Source organism: Mustela nivalis (assembly GCF_964662115.1).
Source record: "Mustela nivalis genome assembly, chromosome: 14".
In the NCBI taxonomy this organism is placed as follows: domain Eukaryota; kingdom Metazoa; phylum Chordata; class Mammalia; order Carnivora; family Mustelidae; genus Mustela; species Mustela nivalis.
Window position 1 is genome coordinate 16782384 of NC_139033.1, and position 18819 is coordinate 16801202.

Below are 18819 nucleotides of genomic sequence, written 5' to 3' on the forward strand. Positions count from 1 at the left end.
AATCTGTTCAAGGAGCTGAGATGCCAAGGCTAGCAGGCCATCCCGTGTGATGCGGGGAGGGCCCAGACTAGGGGTTTTAAGCAGAGACATAATTCGTACGTGGGGCCGTGACGCAGAAGCCTGCTGCCTTAGTTAGAGACGCGGCTGGCCCACCCAGCCGTGGACGGCGAGGCCGGGGGTGGGGGGTGCCTTTCCCCGCTTCGGACCCGTGGGCTCCCTTTGAACGTCCCGTGCGGGGGGAATGAACAGGCGTGCACAAGGCACTCGGAACTTTGAGCTCCTCGTAAGAACCGCCTAGGAGACCATTATTTGCACGTGGACACAAGGTAGCGGGTCGCATCTAATCAACGTGGCTGCTCTTTCTCTCCTTCAACCCAGGAGTCGTGACTGTACCAAACGCTGCCTTCAGCTGGGACACCTTCCTCCGCCGCTCAGGTGAGACATTTTGACCAGGGTGCTTCCTGTCCAGTGGCGTGAGGTACATGGGGTACTCCTGGGGTTCTTCAGGTCAAAGGGAACAAGGGGCCGGGGAGCGGGAACTGAGACCAGGGTACCCTGGCTTCTCTGTCCCAGAGACATCATGAGTGTCTCTTCCTTGGGAGCATGGGACGGAGAGAGGGTTTGGAGTCTTCTGTGAGATATGTGTATACCCGTGAATATTTTGTTTCCTCCGGTTTACCTGTTTTCTTCTGGTTTATCCATTTTCGATTAATGGTTAGCACTGAGCCCTGACCAAGAAACCTTTGCCTGCTCAAAGTCCACAGAAGGCTTTTCCCTATTTCTTTTCCTCCATAGTGTTAATGTTTTAGCGCTTTCATTTGGATTTTAACCCATCTGAAATTAATTTCTGCGTGTGATACGAGGAGGAATCAAAACCCCTTTCTTCCTGCACGTTGTGCTAGTATCGTTCACTGAAAATGTTCTTTGCTGAATCGTGGGTTTGCAGGATGTTGAGCTGGTGCTGTGAGTCGGTAACTCGGCTTAGCAGCTGTTTCGGCTGTTCTAGGTGTTGTGCCTATCAGTACGTTTCCACGCACCTGTCACTATCTAAGAAAACCCCGCTGTATTGATCTGCAGATGAATTTAGGGAGAATGGAGAACATGATCTGTCCACTTTGTTGAGTCTCATTTACCTTCATAATGATTTGTACAAGTCTGTTTTTTTAAAGAAATGGGCGCCTGGGTGGCTTAGCCAGTTAAGCCTCTGCCTTGGTCTCAGGTCATGATCTCAGCCCACATGGTGCTCCCTGCTCAGTGGGAAGCCTGCTTCTCCCTTTCCTCCTCTTCCCCCTGATCGGGCTCTCTTTCTCTCAAATAAATAAAAAATTAAGAATTTTGTTATTTTTGATGCTACTCTAAAGGTTTCTTAAATTTTATTTCTGAATTGTTTGTTGCCAGTATATAAAAATACAATCTATTTTTTACATTATATCCTAAAATCTTATGAATTTATTAATTCTAATCAAAAATCCTTTGTAGTATTGAGTTCTACAGACTTATTTGACCAACCCTTTTTTAAACACATTGATATGTAGTGATGCAGGTGATACATACATTTCAATCTTCATACATTTGCCCAGTTTTTTTTAAACATACTATAAAATTTGCCCATTTTATAATTAACATATAATGTATTATTTCCCAGGGGTGCAGGTCCATCAGTCTTACACAGCTCACAGCACTCACCATAGCAGGTGCCCTCCCCAGTGTCCCTCACCAGCCACCACATCCCTCACACCCGCCCCCCTCCAGCAACCCTGTTTGTTTCCTGAGATTGAGTCTCTTATGGTTTGTCTCCTTCTCTGGTTTCATCTTGTTTCATTGTCCCCTCCCTTCCCCTGGGATCCTCTGCCTTGTTTCTCAAATTCCTCCTATCAGGGAGATCATGTGAGAATTCTTTCTCTGACTTATTTTGCGTAGTATTCCATTCTGTATATGAACCACATCTTTTTTGTTTTGTTTTGTTTTTTATTTATTTATTTGACAGAGAGAGAGAGAGAGATCACAAGTAGGCAGACAGGCAGGCAGAGGGAGAGGAAGGGAAGCAGGCTCCCCACTGAGCAGAGAGCCTGATGCAGGGCTTGATCCCAGGACTCTGGGATCATGAGCTGAGCCAAAGGCAGAGGCTTAACCCGCTGAGCCACTCAGGCTCCCCTGAGCCACATCTTCTTGATCCATTCATCTGTTGATGGACATCTAGGTTCTTTCCATAGTTTGGCTATTGTGGACGTTGCTGCTATAAACATTGGGGTGCACATGCCCCTTCTGATCACTACATTTGTATCTTCGGGGTAAACACCCAGTAATGCAATTGCTGGGTCATAGGGTAGCTCCATTTTCAACTTTCTGAGGAACCTCCACACTGGTTTCCAGAGTGGCTGCACCAGCGTGCATTCCCACCAACAGTGTAGGAGGGTTCCCCTTTCTCCGCATCCTTGCCAGCGTCTGTCATTCTGACTTGTTAATTTTGGCCATTCTGACTGGTGTGAGCTGGGATCTCACTGTGGTTTTGATTTGTATTTCCCTGATGCCGAGTGACGTGGAGCACTTTTTCACATGTCTGTTGGCCATTTGAATGTCTTCTTTGCCAAAATGTCTGTTCATGTTCTCCGCCCATTTCTTGACTGGATTATTTGTTCTTTGGGTGTTGAGGCCTGGTTGTTTTCTTTGGAACACCTGAAAACAGAATCTCTGGGTTAGGTTGTTGATGCCCTTAGAGCTTTCGTGCATAGTCTCCTGAGAAGGCGGCACCAATGAGCAGATCACAGTATCTTTGAATACAGGAAGTTTTCTTGCCCACCCATGAGCCCCATAAGTGTATGCTCTTGGGGACTGGGCTGAGCAGCCCCGTCATTCTGCTGACGGTGTGGGAAGCGCCACCACTGACCCACCCAGCGCAGTGTAACGGGTAAGAACTCTTCTGTTCCAACCCCCTGTTTCTTGTGAGGGTCGACGTTGCCAGGGTACTGTTGGGGGGAAAGGGGGGCTCTGACGTTGCAAGCCTGACGTAAACTTCAGAGAGGAGCTGAAAATGCAAACCACAGCCCTGTCTGCAAGCAAATGTGCAGACCCCAAGCCCGTTTCCTCTCCAGAAACATCAGACAGAAACCTCCCCCCTACACTGTAGGTCAGTGTTAGGGTTCAATGAAAAACGAAAATTTCCAAGCATTTTATAGAAACCATTTTCCATCAGCCTCGGGGCCAGCAGCAGGGCTGTTCCCCACGTCATGGAGGAGTCCCAGCCGCCCCGGTGCTCCGTCGCGCAGGGAAGCACAGGCCATTACTCAGATCCAGCCGGGCCCGCTGGAAATCGCCTGTCGGGAGGTTATTTCAGCCTCTCTATATCATGGGATGCCGCTGGCGCTGTGACTAACGGTCATAATTTCCAAAAGGAGAGTGATTTTTCATCGAGCCTGTAGTCTCTGGCTGATTGTTTCGTTGGTCTTATTATGGAGTGATTAACGGGACAGCAGCAGGATGGGTAAGACTCCTCAGACCTGCTGGCCGGCAGCTCCACCTTCACGGGCGTAGTTAGAAGCCATGACCGTGGCCGGGACCCGAGGCAGAGGGAGGCTGGCGGTGTCACGGTCGCCAGCTCGCTGGTCCTGGCGTCTGGTGGAGGCAGAGTTAATGGGTGTCTCTGGGTTTTATGAGCAGCTGTCTGTTCTCATCTGTGGGGTCGTTCATCCTTTTCGTCTTTTGGACTCTGGAGATGGATGGTCTTCCCCACCCGTCCTCAATCTCAGCCCGGCCTCCGGGGCCCGTGACTGATTTGTCACTTCCACTTTGAGCTTTAGACAGTGACAACAAAAAAGCCGGTGAATTCAGAGCCGGTTCCTAGCCCTCAGATTCTGAGCCCCTGCGTCGTACCAACTGCTCACCTGGCAGTCACAGGGGCGGGTGGGGTGGGGTCTCAGCAGCGCGCCCATCGACGAGCGCTTGATTAGTCTCCAAGGGCTTCTGTCTGCCGCTCCGGTCCCCAATGTTGATTTCATGATGTGCCCTCCTTCCGGCTGTCTGGGTCCTTCTGAGACTATCGGTTCTCCCTCGAAGCCCTAGCTACCAAACTGCTAAATCTTTTTAAAACACTGAACGATGTTTATGCTAACCAGATACCATGTTCCAACATACCAGCTAGGGAGCAATGAAGAATGAAGTAGGTTACAGGCACTGAGTGGCATCATTACAGTGTTTTACATGCTGTTTACAGTAGTTATTCTGATCAGAAGATAAACGTACAGGAATCAGGTCAGTTACCTTGGAGTTTTTATGTACATTTCCATGTCCAACTTGAATGTTGCTACAGTTCAATGATGCGTGATTTTTGCTTTCAAATGTCAAGAACCAGGGCGCCTGGATAGCTCAAATGGTTAAGCCTCTGCCTCCAGCTCAGATCAGGATCCCAGTCCAGGGTCCTGGGATCAAGCCCCACATCAGGCTCCCTGCTTAGCAGGGACCCTGCTTCTCACTCTCCCTCTCCCTCTGCATGCCCCACCCCTGCTGTGCTTTCTCCGTCTCTCTCAAATAAATAAATAAATAAATGCCAATAACTGCCGCATCTAAAACAGCAATTCTTTGTAAGCCACCAAACCCAAAAAACTGTGAAAGCAGGAATTTGACCAGACCTTCCTGATTTTCTTTTCTTTGTATCTCTATTCTTAACACATCTATTTAATTTTCTTCTCTCCTCCTTTCAATTCTGTTTCTGTGTGGAGACTGGACTATGCCAAGCTTGGATGGTAGTGTTTTGCGTTCTTGGCCAGGCCTCGGAAACCCTTTGTTCTTCAGGTGGGAAATTGATGTTACCAGATCCCTTGATATTTTCACAGCCCCCAAATCAAATTTTCCAGCTAAAATCCACTACACATCTAATGCACTCAACTGAAATCCTTGGATTCTTTTTCCTTATAATAACACATGGGCAAAAAACAAATGAACAGAGCGGCTAGAACAGACGCTGGGAGAGAAAGTGGCTTCACGCAGATCAGGTTAGTTCCGTGGAAAAGCTGACAGGTCAGGCAGAGTGCTGGGCAGCATGGAGGGCGCTCAGCCCGTGGGGACCAATGCCTACCCAGTAACGGTTATCAAACCATCCCAAACACCTGCAGACTCAACTGTGATCAAAGAGAAGAGGAGCAGCAATTCTAGCAACACAAAAGCGACCACTTTCTGGAAGGTGGGACATGCGGAGAAGTGAATCCAAGGCGACATATGGGAAGAGAGACAGACGGGGCAGGCTCCCAGCAAGAGAGAGCAGCAGAGCACCAAAGTGGAACTTTCGAAGTCTGCTCCACTGAGGGACGTCGCTCCAGAAGCTAAGCAGGGGTACAGCCCTTGCAGGGACAATGTGGTCTCAGGTCCCTTGGGGTCACAGAAAGAGTGGGGGTGCCTGAGTGTGGCAGAGCTCGCAGGTATCAGAGCAGGGAAGGTGGCTAAAGGGACAGAGCTGAGGAGTGGGCTATCAGCTCGGGGCAACCTTAAATCGTGATCCCTGACACAGTCGGGATACTGCTTTTTGAGCTGGTACCCCACAAGTGGCAAATCTGGGGAGACACCCCCCCCCAACTTCCTCCTCTGGGAGGAGCAGCATGGGAGTGTGCTGCAGGAGTCTGCTGGGTTTGGAGACTCCAAACAGTGCCGTGCACTAGAGATAGACCTGCTCGGTCACAGACCACATGAGCACAGAGCACAGTCAGAGACCAGGGAGAGAGGAGAATTTGAGATCACCAAACCAGCCCTACAGGAAATATTGAAAGGGGCCCTCTAAGCAAAGAGAGCCTAAAAATAACATAGAACAGAAAGGAACAGAAACAATATACAGTAACAGTCAGCTTAGAGGCAATACAATGGCACTAAATTCATGTCATTCAACATTTACCCTGAATGTAAATGGCTAAATTCCCCAATAAAAAACACAGGGTATCAGAATGGATTAAAAAATAAGAAGAAGAAGTCCTACTGATATGCTGTCTGCAAGAGACTCATTTTAGACCCAAAGACACCTCCAGATTTAAAGTAAGGAGTGGAAAACCATTTACCATGCTAATGGACATCAAAAGAAAGCTGGGGTGGCCATCCTTTTATAAGATAGATTTTAAGCCAAAGACTATAATAGGGGATGAGGAAGGACACTATATCATACTTAAAGGGTCTGTCCAACAAGAACATCTAACATTTGTAAATATCTATGCCCCTAACATGGGCGCAGCCAATTTTATAAACCAAATAATAAAAAAAATCAAAGAAACACATGAACAGTAATACAGTAGTAGCAGGGGACATTAACAGCCCCCAACACTGAAATGGACAGATCATCTAACCAAAATATCAACAAGGAAATAAAGGCTTTAAATGCCACACTGGACCAGATAGACATCACAAATCTACTCAGAACATTCCATCCCAAAGCAACAGAATACATACACATTCTTCTCTAGTGCACATGGAACATTCTCTAGAACAGATCACATCCTGGGTCACAAATCAGGTCTCAACCGGTACCCAAAGACTGGAATCATTCCCTGCAGATTTTCAGACCACAGTGCTCTGAAGCTAGAACTCAATCACAAGAGGAAAGTTGGAAAGAACCCAAATACACGGAGGCAAAAGAGCATCCTACTAAAGAATGAATGGATCAACCCGGAAATGAAAGAAGAATTTTACAAATTCATGGAAACAAAGGAAAATAAAAACACAACTGTTCAAAATCTTTGGGACACAGCAATGGCAGTCCTGAGAGGAAAGTATATAGCAGTACAAGCCTTTCTAAAGTAAGGTCTCAAGTACACACCCTAACCCTACACCTAAAGGAGCTGGAGAAAGAACAGCAAAGAAAGCCTAAAGCCAGCAGAAGAGAATAAAGATCAGAGCAGAAATCAATGAAACAGAAACCAAAAGAACAGTAGAACAGATCAACGAAACTAGGAGCTGGTTCTTTGAAAGAATTAGTAAGACTGATAAACCCCTGGCCAGAATTATTAAAAAGAGAAAGGACCCCAATTAATAAAATCATTAATGAAACAGGACAGATCACAACCAACACCAAAGAAATACAAACAATTATAAGAACATATTATGAACAACTATATATACTCCAGCAAATTTGACAATCTGGAAGAAATGGATGCATTCCTAGAGATGTATAAACTACCACAACTGAACCAGGAAGAAACAGAAAACCTGAACAGCCCCATAACTAATAAGGAGATTGAAGCAGTCATCAAAATCTCCCAACAAACAAGAGCCCAAGACCACACAGCTTCCCAGGGGAATCCTACAAACATATTTTTTTATTTTTATTTTTTTTATAAACAATGTGAGTGCCTGGTTTAGCACTTCTTTTTAAAATTTTATTTATTTTACAGAGAGATAACAAGTAGGTGGTGGTGGCGGGAGCAGGCTCTATGCTAAGCAGAGAGCCCCATGTGGGGCTTGATCCCAGGACCCTGAGATTATGACCTGAGCTGAAGGCAGAGGCTTAACCTACTGAGTCACCCAGGCGCCCACTACCAAACATTTAAAGAAGAATTAATACATATTCTCCTGAAACTGTTCCAAAAAATAAAAATGGAAGGAAAATGTCCAAACTTACTTTATGAAGCCAGCATGACCTTGATCCCAAAACCAGACAAGGACCCCATCAAAAAGGAGAATAACAGACCAATATCCTTGATGAACACAGATGTGAAAATTCTCACCAAAATACTAGCCAGTAGAATCCAATAGTCCATTAAAAGGATGATTCACCACGACCAAACTGAATTTGTTCCTGGGCTGCAAGGGTGGTTCGACAACCACAAATCAATCAATGAGATACATTAATAAAAGAACGAACAAGAACCATATTATACTCTAAATAGATGCTGAAAATGCATTTGAAAAAGTACAGCATCCTTTCCTGATTAAAACTTTTCACAGTGTAGGGATAGAGGGTACATACCTCAATATCATCAAAGCCATTTATGAAAACTCCACAGCGAATATCATCCTCAATGGAGAAAAACTGAGAGTTTTCCCCTAAGGTCAGGAACACGGCAGGGCTGTCCACTGTCACCACTGCTATTCAACATAGTACTAGAGTCCCAGCCTCGGCAATCAAGACAACAAAAAGAAATTAAAGGCATCCAAATCGGCAAAGAAGTCAAACTCACTCTTTGCAGGTGATATGATACATTATGTGGAAAACCCAAAAGACTCCATTCCAAAACTCCTAGATCTCATACAGGAATTCAGTAAAGTGTCAGGATATAAAATCAATGCACAGAAATCAGCTGCATTGCTATACACCAACAGCAAGACTGAAAAAAAATTAGGGAGTCAGTCCCATTTACAATTGCACCCAAAACTATAAGATACTTAGGAATAAAGCTAACTAAAGAGGCAAAGAATCTGTACTCAGAAAACTATGAAGTACTCGTGAAAGACATTGAGGCAGACATGAAGAAATGGGAAAACGTTCCATGCTCATGGATTAGAACAAATATTGTGAAAATGTCTATGTTATCTAAAGCACTCTACACATTTAGTGCAACCCTATCAAAATACCATCAAATTTTTTCAAAGAAATGGAACAAATAGTCCTGAAATTTATATGGAACCAGAAGAGACCCTGAATAGCCAGAGGAATGTTGGAAAAGAAAAGCAAAGTTGGCAGCATCACAATTCCAGACTTCAAGCTCTATTACAAAGCTGTCATCATCAAGACAGCATGGTACTGGCACGAAAACAGACACATAGATCCATGGAACAGAACAGAGAGCCCAGAAATGGACTCTCAACTCAGGTCAACTAATCTTCAACAAAGTAGGAAAGAATGTCCAGTGGAAAAGGGACAGTCTCTTCAACCAATGGTGTTAGGAAAATTGGACAGCCACATGCAGAAGAATGAAACTGGACCATTTGCTTACATCACATACAAAAACAGACTCAAATGGATGAAAGACCTAAATTTGAGACAGGAATTCATCCAGATTCCCGCATTGTGGGAATGCAAGCTGGTGCAACCACTCTGGAAAATAGTATGGAGGTTCCTCAAAATGTTGAAAATAGAACTGCCCTATGACCCAGCAATCACACTGCTGGGTATTTACCCTAAAGATACAAATGTAGTGAACCAAAGGGGCATGTGCACCCGAATGTTTATAGCAGCAATGTCCACAATAGCCAAACTATGGAAAGAACCTGGATGTCCATCAACAGATGCATGGATAAAGATGGGGTTCATACAGACAATGGAACACTACGCAGCCATCAAAGCAATGAAACCTTGCCATTTGCAACAACGTGGACGAAACTAGAGGGTATTGTGCTGAGCAAAGTCAGTCAGAGAAAAACAATTATCATATGATCTCCCTGATATGAGGAAGTTGAGAGGCAACATGGGGGACTTGGGGGTAGGGGAGGAAAAAATGAAACAAGATGGGATTGGGAGGGAGACAAACCATAAGAGACTCTGAATCTCACAAAACACACTGAGGGCTGCTGGGGGGTGGGGGGAAGGAGAGGGTGGCTGGTGATGGACGTTGGGAGGGCATGTGCTACGGAGAGTGCTGTGAGGTGGGTAACACTGACAATTCACAGACCTGCACCCCTGAAACAAATAAGACATTATTTGTTAATAAGTTAAAAAATAAATAATTTTTAAGGAGACTCCACACCCAGTGTCGGGCCCAACACAGGGCTTGAACTCACAACCTGAGATCAGAACCTGAGCCGAGATCAAGAGTCAGATGCTCACCTGATCGAGCCACCAGGCGCCCCAGGAACCAGCACTTTAAAAAACTGAAATGGGAGAGAAAACATGAGAGTTCCTCGTGTGTAACATGGCTAACCCGGGGGCTGTGTGTGGATGCAGACACATCTGTCATGCGGACGAGGCTTCCGTACCTCATGTCCAGCTCACTGCGAGTCACAGAACGCTGTGCTTGGTGGGTCACTCTCTCCAGGCTGGCTTCCTCGGGGTCCTGGGTAGGGGTGGGCGGAGGCACACTTTTCCCGGAGTCCCCAGAGCAGAAACCAGACCCCGCGTCACAGTGAAATAAAGGGACAGACTCGTTTCCGACGTCATGCCTGTCGTGTGGCACACGGAGAGACGCCGGCGGAGTCTTTCTGCCAAGACAACAGACGGGTTTTCAGACCGGGCGTGCTTCGGCTCCCGTCCCTGGGTCATCTCTGTGTTTGCTTTGCTGCTGTACTTTTTTTTCATTACTTCTCCCCCTTTTTGGTACATTCATGTGTCTCTTTCTACCTTTCCTTCTTGTCTTCTTGTGTATTTGCACACATATTCCAGGTACACTGTGATGACGGGGTCTGTGATGCTGTGTCCCACCCAGGGGCTCACATCTGGACACACAGCCCTTCAGGAGTTGTTCTAAATATAAAAACAATGTGCACACGTGTGCATGTGCGTGTGTGCACGCCCATGTGCCCTGGGCCCTGGGCTAAGGCTTCCCCATATAGTCAACAGCACAGCCCCTGGCTTTCTCCTTGTCCCTCTGTTAACTTTCCAATGTCACCAATAACTGATTTTCATGACGATGCTTGTGATTTTTGTCGTCACTGGACATTCACTGTCTGGCTTCAGCTTCACTGACGGTTCCTGCCTCGGAAGGAGGAATTTATCTGTGTCTCACACTGGACCTTCCAGTCCCTTAAAGGAATTCTTCAAGTTATCATTCATTAAGGGGAATAGCTTGTCACCTGGCCTCAAAGTCCTCTGATCGGGGATCCAAATTCTGCACATGGCTTCCAGCTGGGACTTTCGGTCACACAGTACATCTTGTCCTCCTCGGGTGAGTTCCGGGGTGTGCAGCACAGTGGGGGAGACCTTCACAGCCCCCGCACCTCGATGACCTTGTCAGCGGTTACTTCAGACCGTGGGGACCCCCAGCCTTACCGCATGTCACAGTCAGTACACAGCGTGTGTGGTCACGTGGAGGTCCACAGCCATGTCCCCGTCGCTCTGACGACGCAGCCGTGCACGGCTCACAGTGGCACCGAGACACGGGAAGTGCGCGGCGGCGAGATACACGCGGGCACCGGATCCTCTCACCGGCCCGATCTGGGGCGCAGGCGCATGCATCTGGAATGACGTTTTGGGTCGGCGTGTGTTAACCGCACGGATCATTTCTGTCGGATCACTCGCCTGTTGCTGTACTTCAAACCACCTCAGCGCAGAGGGGCTTAAAGAGCCCCGGTTTCCCGTGGCCTTGGGGCTGGCGGCTGGGCCCGGGCTCCGGGGCGGATCCTGCCGGCCGCACCTGTCTGCTGCTGGGCCCGCGCTCCCTCTGCGGTGGGCCGAGGCCTGCAGCTCCGGCGGGGTCGGCCGGCCGTCTCCCCGCAGATCCTCGTCCCCAAGGAGGCAGCCGGCCTGGCTGGGAGGTGGCAGTGCTCTGTGGGGTGAGAGACAGTGACACGGGGCTTCCCACGGCCGCGACCCGGAAGTCACTCGCTGGCCTCCCCCCGGGCTCTGTGGGCCATCACTAATCCCCAGGCCGGCCCGGAGCCGAGGGGTCATGAAGCCAGTCCAGCTCTCGGGGAGAGGAGCCACCATGCGACCCAAAGCCTGCCGTCCACGCACCCATGGGCATGTCCATGTTAGTGTGCTCAGTGAACACGCGGACTCAGGGTCACGTCCCCGCACGAAGCCCCCTCACTTGCATGAAGGAAATGCTCGTCTAACTGAAATTCTAGCCAAATGCTTTCCAGGGCCTGTGGCTCACACTTCGTAAGAACTGCTCTTTTCTTGCTGCACGGCCCGTTTCCTGGGCTGAACTCAGCTCAGGTTTTCCCACCGGGAGGGGCAGATCATTCGTGCAGGGCACTGTGTGAAGGTTATGGGGGGCGGCGGCGGGGGTGGGGGGGGCAGGGGCGGAGGTGGGAGCCCTGCGGCTTCGGAGCGGCGCCTCGGGTCTTTGCTCCCGTGGTGTCCAGTGCCTTCTCCCCACTAAGAACACCTGAACTCTTCCCTTGCAGGGATTAACCAAAGTGCTGATAATTTATACATCTTTCTCCTGGTGTGTGGCCTTAGACAAGTTAAGGACCCTCTTTACTTGGTGGATGTGTTCTCAGGTACGTTTTGTTGACAGAATTGTTTGGGGTCTGGTCTCGGCCTACCTGTCTGTAGGATTTTCAGTCTTCCCGTCTCCGTCTTTCCACATGAGCAGAGCCGCTCTAGGTGGGTACTCTGGAAACAACCAGAAAAATAAGGGCACTGCGTGGTGTCCATTTCTACTCTCCTGTGCCCTCGGCTTCTGAGGAAGTCATAAAAACAGTGAATAATTGTAAGAATAAGATAATCTTACCTGGAAATGTTTCACACACGGCAGTTGGTAGAACACGTTTGGAGATTTGCTGCATTGATTGAATCACCCCGAAGTCCACACTGGCTTGCGTGGTGTTTCCTCCTGGTTGTTCCAATAGGGGTGAGATCCAGATAATGCACAACATTCTAGAAAAAGCATTTTACTTAGAATAATACAGCGTTCAGTGTTTACATTTCAAATACATAGAATTCGACTGTTGAATGAACAGTGATAAGAAATACTGTATATTATCATATAATTAACTAAACTTAATTACGTTTCCATCTATGGCATAAAACCACTGACATTTTTTTCTCTTTCTTCCCAAGAATGGCATCGCGAGGAGCCTAACGTCTACATGGCGATCGCAGGCCCCGCAGTAAGTCCGCGCTCCGCGCACTCTGCTCGCGTCTCCGCCTCTGTACTTCCTATGTGTTTTCTAAAATTAGTTGACGTTTCTCTTTAACTACGTTATTTACCTCCTGTTAAAGTAATTAACGTCTGCCTTTTCATAAATGACAACCACGTGTAAGGGTGAGGAGGTTTTGTAATCCCTCGCAGCTCACCGACTGCTACAGCCGGAGGTTTCCACGGGGATGCGGCAGTCCGAGTTGGTGCGTGGGGCGCCCGGGGTACGTGGCCCCCGTACCTGAAACTCCTCTACGCTGCACAGCAGCAAACCACACAGAGCCGCCCCTTCACCGAGCACAGGGTGAGCTGGCCGACTTGCATTTAGGACCCAAGCGGTGTGGGAAGTAACTAGCCATGAGTGCAGGAGAGCAGAGGCCAGCAGAAGGCTTGGGACACCCTGTGTCTCGTTGCACGGGCCTCCAGGAGAGTCGCTGCTCCCCTCAACAATGCGGGTTAAGCACGTGCAGCTCTGTCGCACACGCAGGGCCGAGCACTCAGGAGTCAGAGCATCGGGGCGGAGACGTCTCCTGAGAGCGAACTGTGATTTACAGTGTGTGCTGTGGGGAACGAAGCAGGCTCTGTCCTTCCAGTGGGGAGCGATGGGACCGTGCCCCGTGGGGTGTCTATGCCAGGGCAGCAGATGGCACACCCTGGGGAAGGCATCGCTCATTTCCTTGGTCCTGTTTGCCAAACCGGGATAGTTGAGCTTGTGACCGCGCCGTGTCACCCACTGTATTCATGGGGGCGCCCCTGAGAACGTGAACGAATGGGTTCCTGCACACCGCCGTCTTACCTGCTCTGCACGCTCTTCTGTGGGCTCCGGCTCCCTGGGGACACACGGCATGCTGCGGGGGACACGCACTTGTCTCCGTATGCCCAGACTTTTGGAGACAGTACGTTGACCTGGAAAAAGATCCCGTAACCTAATAAAAATAGCGAGGGCTCGACTCTGCCCATGAGAAATGAAGCACCCCACATTCAGTGCGAGTGTTTGACGCACCACGCACTCACACACACACACACGCCTGCACACGTGCTCGGCTGCAGCCTTCCGGTGACAACAAGATGACCTGGGGCCCCGCTGCGTGGGGGGTCCCTCGCGGCCGAGCTGTTTATGACGAGGATGTTTCAGTTGTTTCCATCCTTCCGTCTGAAGAGCATTACTGGAAGGAAAAGTTTGAGTTAGATGCTGCAGTCCCCACTACCGGAGAGAGAAAGCCTCAGACTCAGAGGTTAGCGATGTGGTTTCTCGTTTGCACTATTTCCGCTTTCATGGTGATGGTCTATTTATGGCATGTGACGCTGGCTTCCAACTCGGAAGACTTTCTTTCAAAATAAATTGCATTAGTTTCAGAAAAATATTCAATAAGGAGCTGTGCAGATGGTACACAGATACGACAAATTACAAAAACGCGCGCAGCGGCCCGTGTCCGGGGAACGGCTGTTATCAAGTGTTCGTGTCCGGGTGCAAGAGACCCCACAAGTGGCCTTGCTGGACAGAAGCACCGACCCACGCCCCACCACAGACGACCCCCTCTGCCAGGGTCTCTGTACCGCATTTCCGTGTGCGGAAACCTGCCTGGGGGCTCAGGAATACTCCAGAAGCAGGAGCTCGTGACAGCAACCCCTTCCCCAGAAATGGAGACCCCGGGGGCACCGGAGCTGGGGCAGTGGCCGGGGGAGGGGTGGCAGGGAGGGCCACCTGGCCCCGGCGTCCCCTCCCCGGACCCACCTGTGTCCCTCAGTTCGGCCTGCCGGCAGTGGGGGACAGTCCCAGCGTGGCTGCCTCCTGAGGGCTTCTCGAGCGCTGGTCTTCCGGGAGACACGGTTATCATCTTGTCATTTCAAATGAACGGTGACACTGTGTCTCACATCGCAGAGAAACGCGGTCTTTCTACCACTTGCTATCGCGCACACACGGGGCCTACAACGTGCATCGCTGTTACATCTCTCTGTGTCTTGAGCTTCTGGAAGAGGGTCGTGGTTGGGCGCCAAGGGAGGGAGTGCAGGTCTGCGGCGATGCTGGACAGCGCGTCAGCAGGAGCTCATGATTCCCGAGCTCCCAGGGGCCGCTCCGCCGGAGTGACAGCCCTGCAGTGCCGAAGAGCGGGGCTTGCTTGGCAAGTGCGGGTCTGAGACGAGCCCCAGCACGGTCAGGAGCTTGTGGACAGCCACCTTGGTCTGCTCTTGCGGAGCAAAGACCCCAAGCAGTGACGGGGGGTGGGGGCTAGGAAAGGGCACACTTGAGTTAGGGGTCCAGGACCCTCCATGAAAGGTTATGACCAGAGACTCACGGCCCTTCAGCTCACCGATCACCAGCGATCGAAGGCGCGTCCTCTACAAGGCGCTGCACTACCGAGAACCGAACCCCCCGCGGGAAACGGGAGGTGCCTCTCTCGGCCGCAGGTCTGCCCCTCAGCAGAAGCAGGAGTCGGCGGGTGCCGTGTCACGGACACACTCCGCCTGGAGCTTTCCTGGGGTCCACCTGCTTCTCTCCCACTGCCCAGGGAGACGGTTCTCCCCTACCTCAGTCGGCTTCGGGTAACGCGGCGTCACGCCCTTCCTGGCCCGAGTACAGAAGTGCAGGCTTCGGCTCTGGCACATTCATACACGTCTGGCCCGGGCTGGCGGACCAGCACCAGAGACCTGGCCTCCTGACCTGGAGGCTGGAAGTCTGAGAGGGAGGTGCCGGCGAGGCCTCTTTGTGGCCGAGGGACGCTCTCCGGGGTCATTTGGGAGACCTGATCCCATCGGTTAAGACTGATCTTATTTCTAAAGCCTCCACCTTCATGACCCACTCACCTCCCAAAGACCTCACCTCCTGACGCCATCATCTTTGGGGGTTCAGATTCAGCGTATGAATTAGGGGTGTGGGGGACACGACAGGCCATAGAAATACCCCAACCTCATAAGAGGTCTCTGTCAGACCTAAGGGGAAAACAGAAAGCCCCATCCGAACCGTGGTGCCATCTCAGCAGACAGGATAATTTGAGCTTCTAAAAGGCGGCATCGAATCCACAGGGTCACAAAGTCCTCCAGACAAGTTGTTCTCTTCTTGATTCTTTGCCTCCCACGGAAGACAGACGTGATGCATCCGGACACACATCTCAGATCCCCCGGGAACCTGGGCGGGCTGGTGTCTAAGGCTCACTTGTTTGCTTCCTAACCGTGACCTGGGGTACGCTGGTGAGTGTCCAGCAACCGGTGCTCGTGGGGAGCAGGGCGGGGAGCCGTTCTCTAAAAGCCTCAGTGGCCTGTTGCCACAGTGTGGAAGCTTCTGCCACGGCCAGTTCACAGTTAACGGGGGACGTCTCTGAAGACAGTGGAGATGCACGCGCACGGCCGGTGGGGGCGGGCAGACCCAGGCAGCACAGGGTACGTGCACATGCGCACACACGTCACCGGACGAGCGTCTCTAGACGGGGCTGCTCTCGCTTCGTGCAGCTCTGCACTCTGGGCCTTGCTCTTGACGCGGGCTCCACGCCCAGCAGTGCCTGAACACGACCGAGATGGAGACCCAAGCTGAGATCAAGAGTCCGACGCTTAACTCTGGTCCTTTCTGGAAGACTGTGCTGTCCCTTGCTATATGATGCTGTTCTCTTCCATGGTATTTTTAAAAAGCTTGTTTTTACCCAAAAATCAATCTCATGATTTGCTTCCTAATCTGACATGTGAAAATCACCGACTTGGCCACGCCGGACGGTGTCTGTCCCACTAGGCGTCATTCTCTCCGAGGCCAGCGTGCGAGGCAGCTCCCGCCGTGGGCGCCTCTCCCCAGACGGTGGCCTGGCTCAGTCGGGACCGGCAGCTGTGCCCTCGCTGACTGCCCGCCCGGCCCAGCCCCCACTTCATCCTTACAGGATCTGCAGACATCTGTCTGCTCTCATGGTCCAGGATTCAATCTGACATCATGTCTGAAGACCAAACGAGGTGGGGGGGTCAATTTTACACTTGAAATTGAATCCTTGCAACATCGGTGATTAATCTGGAAATGGATTTTCAAAGTGGGTCAGAGTTCAAGCCTTGGGACACACCAAAACCCATGCTTTAACGACTCTGCCGAGTAGGAGACTGCCGTTATTTGTGGCGTCTGACGGGGGATTCACTCCTCATTCTGTGTCGTCCTCTGTTAACTGCGAAGCTCCGTGGCTGAATAAACGCTTTCGCCTCGAATTTCAAAGAGGTCACACGTGCTGGCTTCCCCGCACAAAACTGCACTGACTCTGAGCTAAGGCGTCTGGAATAGTCTCTCATTAGGGAATCGTCGCGGTGCACACAGCAGGGGTCCCTCTGGTCCTTTCTGTGCATGGAGCCCCGTCACATGGGACACACCAGTGAGGAAATCAGCACCGCTCAGCCAGCGTCCCTCGGCCGCAGGCGTCACACCAACTCCAGCAGATGCAGCTTACAGGAAGACAAGAGCCACCAATAGAGTAGCTGGGGCTGGAGGTCAGCCGGGAGGTGCCGCCCAGGACGGCCGCTGGGGAGGAATGAGCTCCACCCCCTGCATAGTCTCCGGATCCTTCGGTTCCAGGTCCGGGACCCAGTTCGGGTGACAGCCGACCCTTTTGTAGGGAGAGGCCTAGGCACCCGGCTCCACTTTGACCAACTGTGTCCACGGGCAGAGGTGAGGAGGAACCAAAGGAAGGGGCTCTGGCAGAAGAGGTGGAAGCTGAAGGGTCTGCGGGGAAAGTGGACGTCCGCGGCTCGTGCGGATGCCCTGTCGGTCCGGACGTGCAGACGGGGGAAGGGAAGAGGTTCATCGGTCAGGTGATGGGAGTAAACAGCCACGACACTGGGTCCCTGCGGTGACTTCGGTGCTTTCCTTCGGGGAAACGGAAAGGAGGCCCCCCGGTGGGGGAGACTGTGCCCGGCTGCCCGTGTCTGCTGTGTCCTCCTCTGGGTGGGCTGCTGGGCGACAGCCGTGCTGAGCAGAGTCTCTGCAGGAGACCAGGCCGCCGTTATTTCTGCTGCTGTTCGTTCACAAGGACACTGTGCACCTTGTTATAAATGCGTGTGTGTGTGTGTGCACACGTACGTTCACATCTATAAAACTGGGCTTCTTTCTTCAGTCCTTCAGGAAGTTCTTACTGAGAGCCGCTGTGTTGTAGACATACGGAGCACGTGGCACAGACGTGACACCTGCGGTCACGAGACACACAGTCCAGTCAGAGGACAGATGGGGACTGTGTCCGCAAGGGAGGGCCCGGGGGCGGTGGGGCGTTCACTGGCTCCTGCCGCACCCCCCCACCCCCGCCCGGCCCAGAGGGCATGGCGTCACTCTGCCCTCCGAGCGTTTATCCGGTCTAGTCCCGTTTATAAAATTGTCACACGAATGTCCTTAGGTCACTTCAAAAAAATCACAGATGCTGTGTATGTTTCATTTTTTAGATGCCAGACGTGTTTATCTCCGTGGCCATTCTTAGCAAGAAAATTTTAAAATGGGATCTCCGTCCCATACGGGATCTCCTTAGTCACTCATTTAGACCCTGTGGCACCATCCGTGTCCCGCAGCAGGCCGTTCCGTGCCGCCGGGTAGTACGGCAGTTGCAAGCTCGGACCCTGGAGTGAGCTGGGAGTCCCCTGCCTGCGTCTCAGCTTCCTCATCAGCGAAGTAGGCATGACCAAGACAGAGCCACCGGCCTCACCGTTTCTCGCGGGCACTGAGTACTGGCTCGGTGCCTCGAACAGCACCTGGCTCACGGGCAGCGTCCCAGAGGACGTACGCGGGAAGTGCTGCACGTGCGAATGTCTCCTTGGGGCCCGGACACGCTGGGATCCCGGGTTAGCTGCGGGACGGTCTCAGTCTGGCTTTGGTTTCCTATTAAAGCTGCTTTGATCTCTCCGTTCAACCATTTTAGCAAAGCGTGTGGCTTCTGCTTCCAGGAGGGTCTCGAGTGGCCACATCTTCTGGCGCTCCTTGATAAGGAGCGTGGTATACGCACTCGGTCTGAGCGTGACAGCTTAATGACTTCCCACGGTAGCGTCTTCTATCAAAGATGATTCCTTAAGTCTGGGAATCGAAACAATATCTTCAGCTCAGAAATAAATAAGCTTAGAGAGAGGAAATGAGAATCTTCTTTGCTCCTTACAATGCTTTTGCTTT

At 51.0% G+C, this 18819-nt stretch overlaps 1 protein-coding gene across 7 annotated transcripts in view; it reads left to right on the forward strand.

Moving 5' to 3' along the window:
- GLT1D1 (glycosyltransferase 1 domain containing 1) overlaps nucleotides 1-18819 on the forward strand; it is a 101111-nt gene that overhangs the window by 47323 nt on the left and 34969 nt on the right. For 6 of the 7 annotated variants that reach the window (XM_082699868.1, XM_082699865.1, XM_082699869.1 and 3 more), the window contains 3 exons: nucleotides 379-435; nucleotides 11974-12069; nucleotides 12632-12681. The exons of the other annotated variant lie outside the window; for it this stretch is intronic. In XM_082699868.1, the coding sequence (XP_082555994.1) occupies nucleotides 379-435; nucleotides 11974-12069; nucleotides 12632-12681 (203 nt within the window). The remainder of the gene's footprint in view (nucleotides 1-378; nucleotides 436-11973; nucleotides 12070-12631; nucleotides 12682-18819) is intronic. 7 annotated transcript variants of the gene reach the window in all.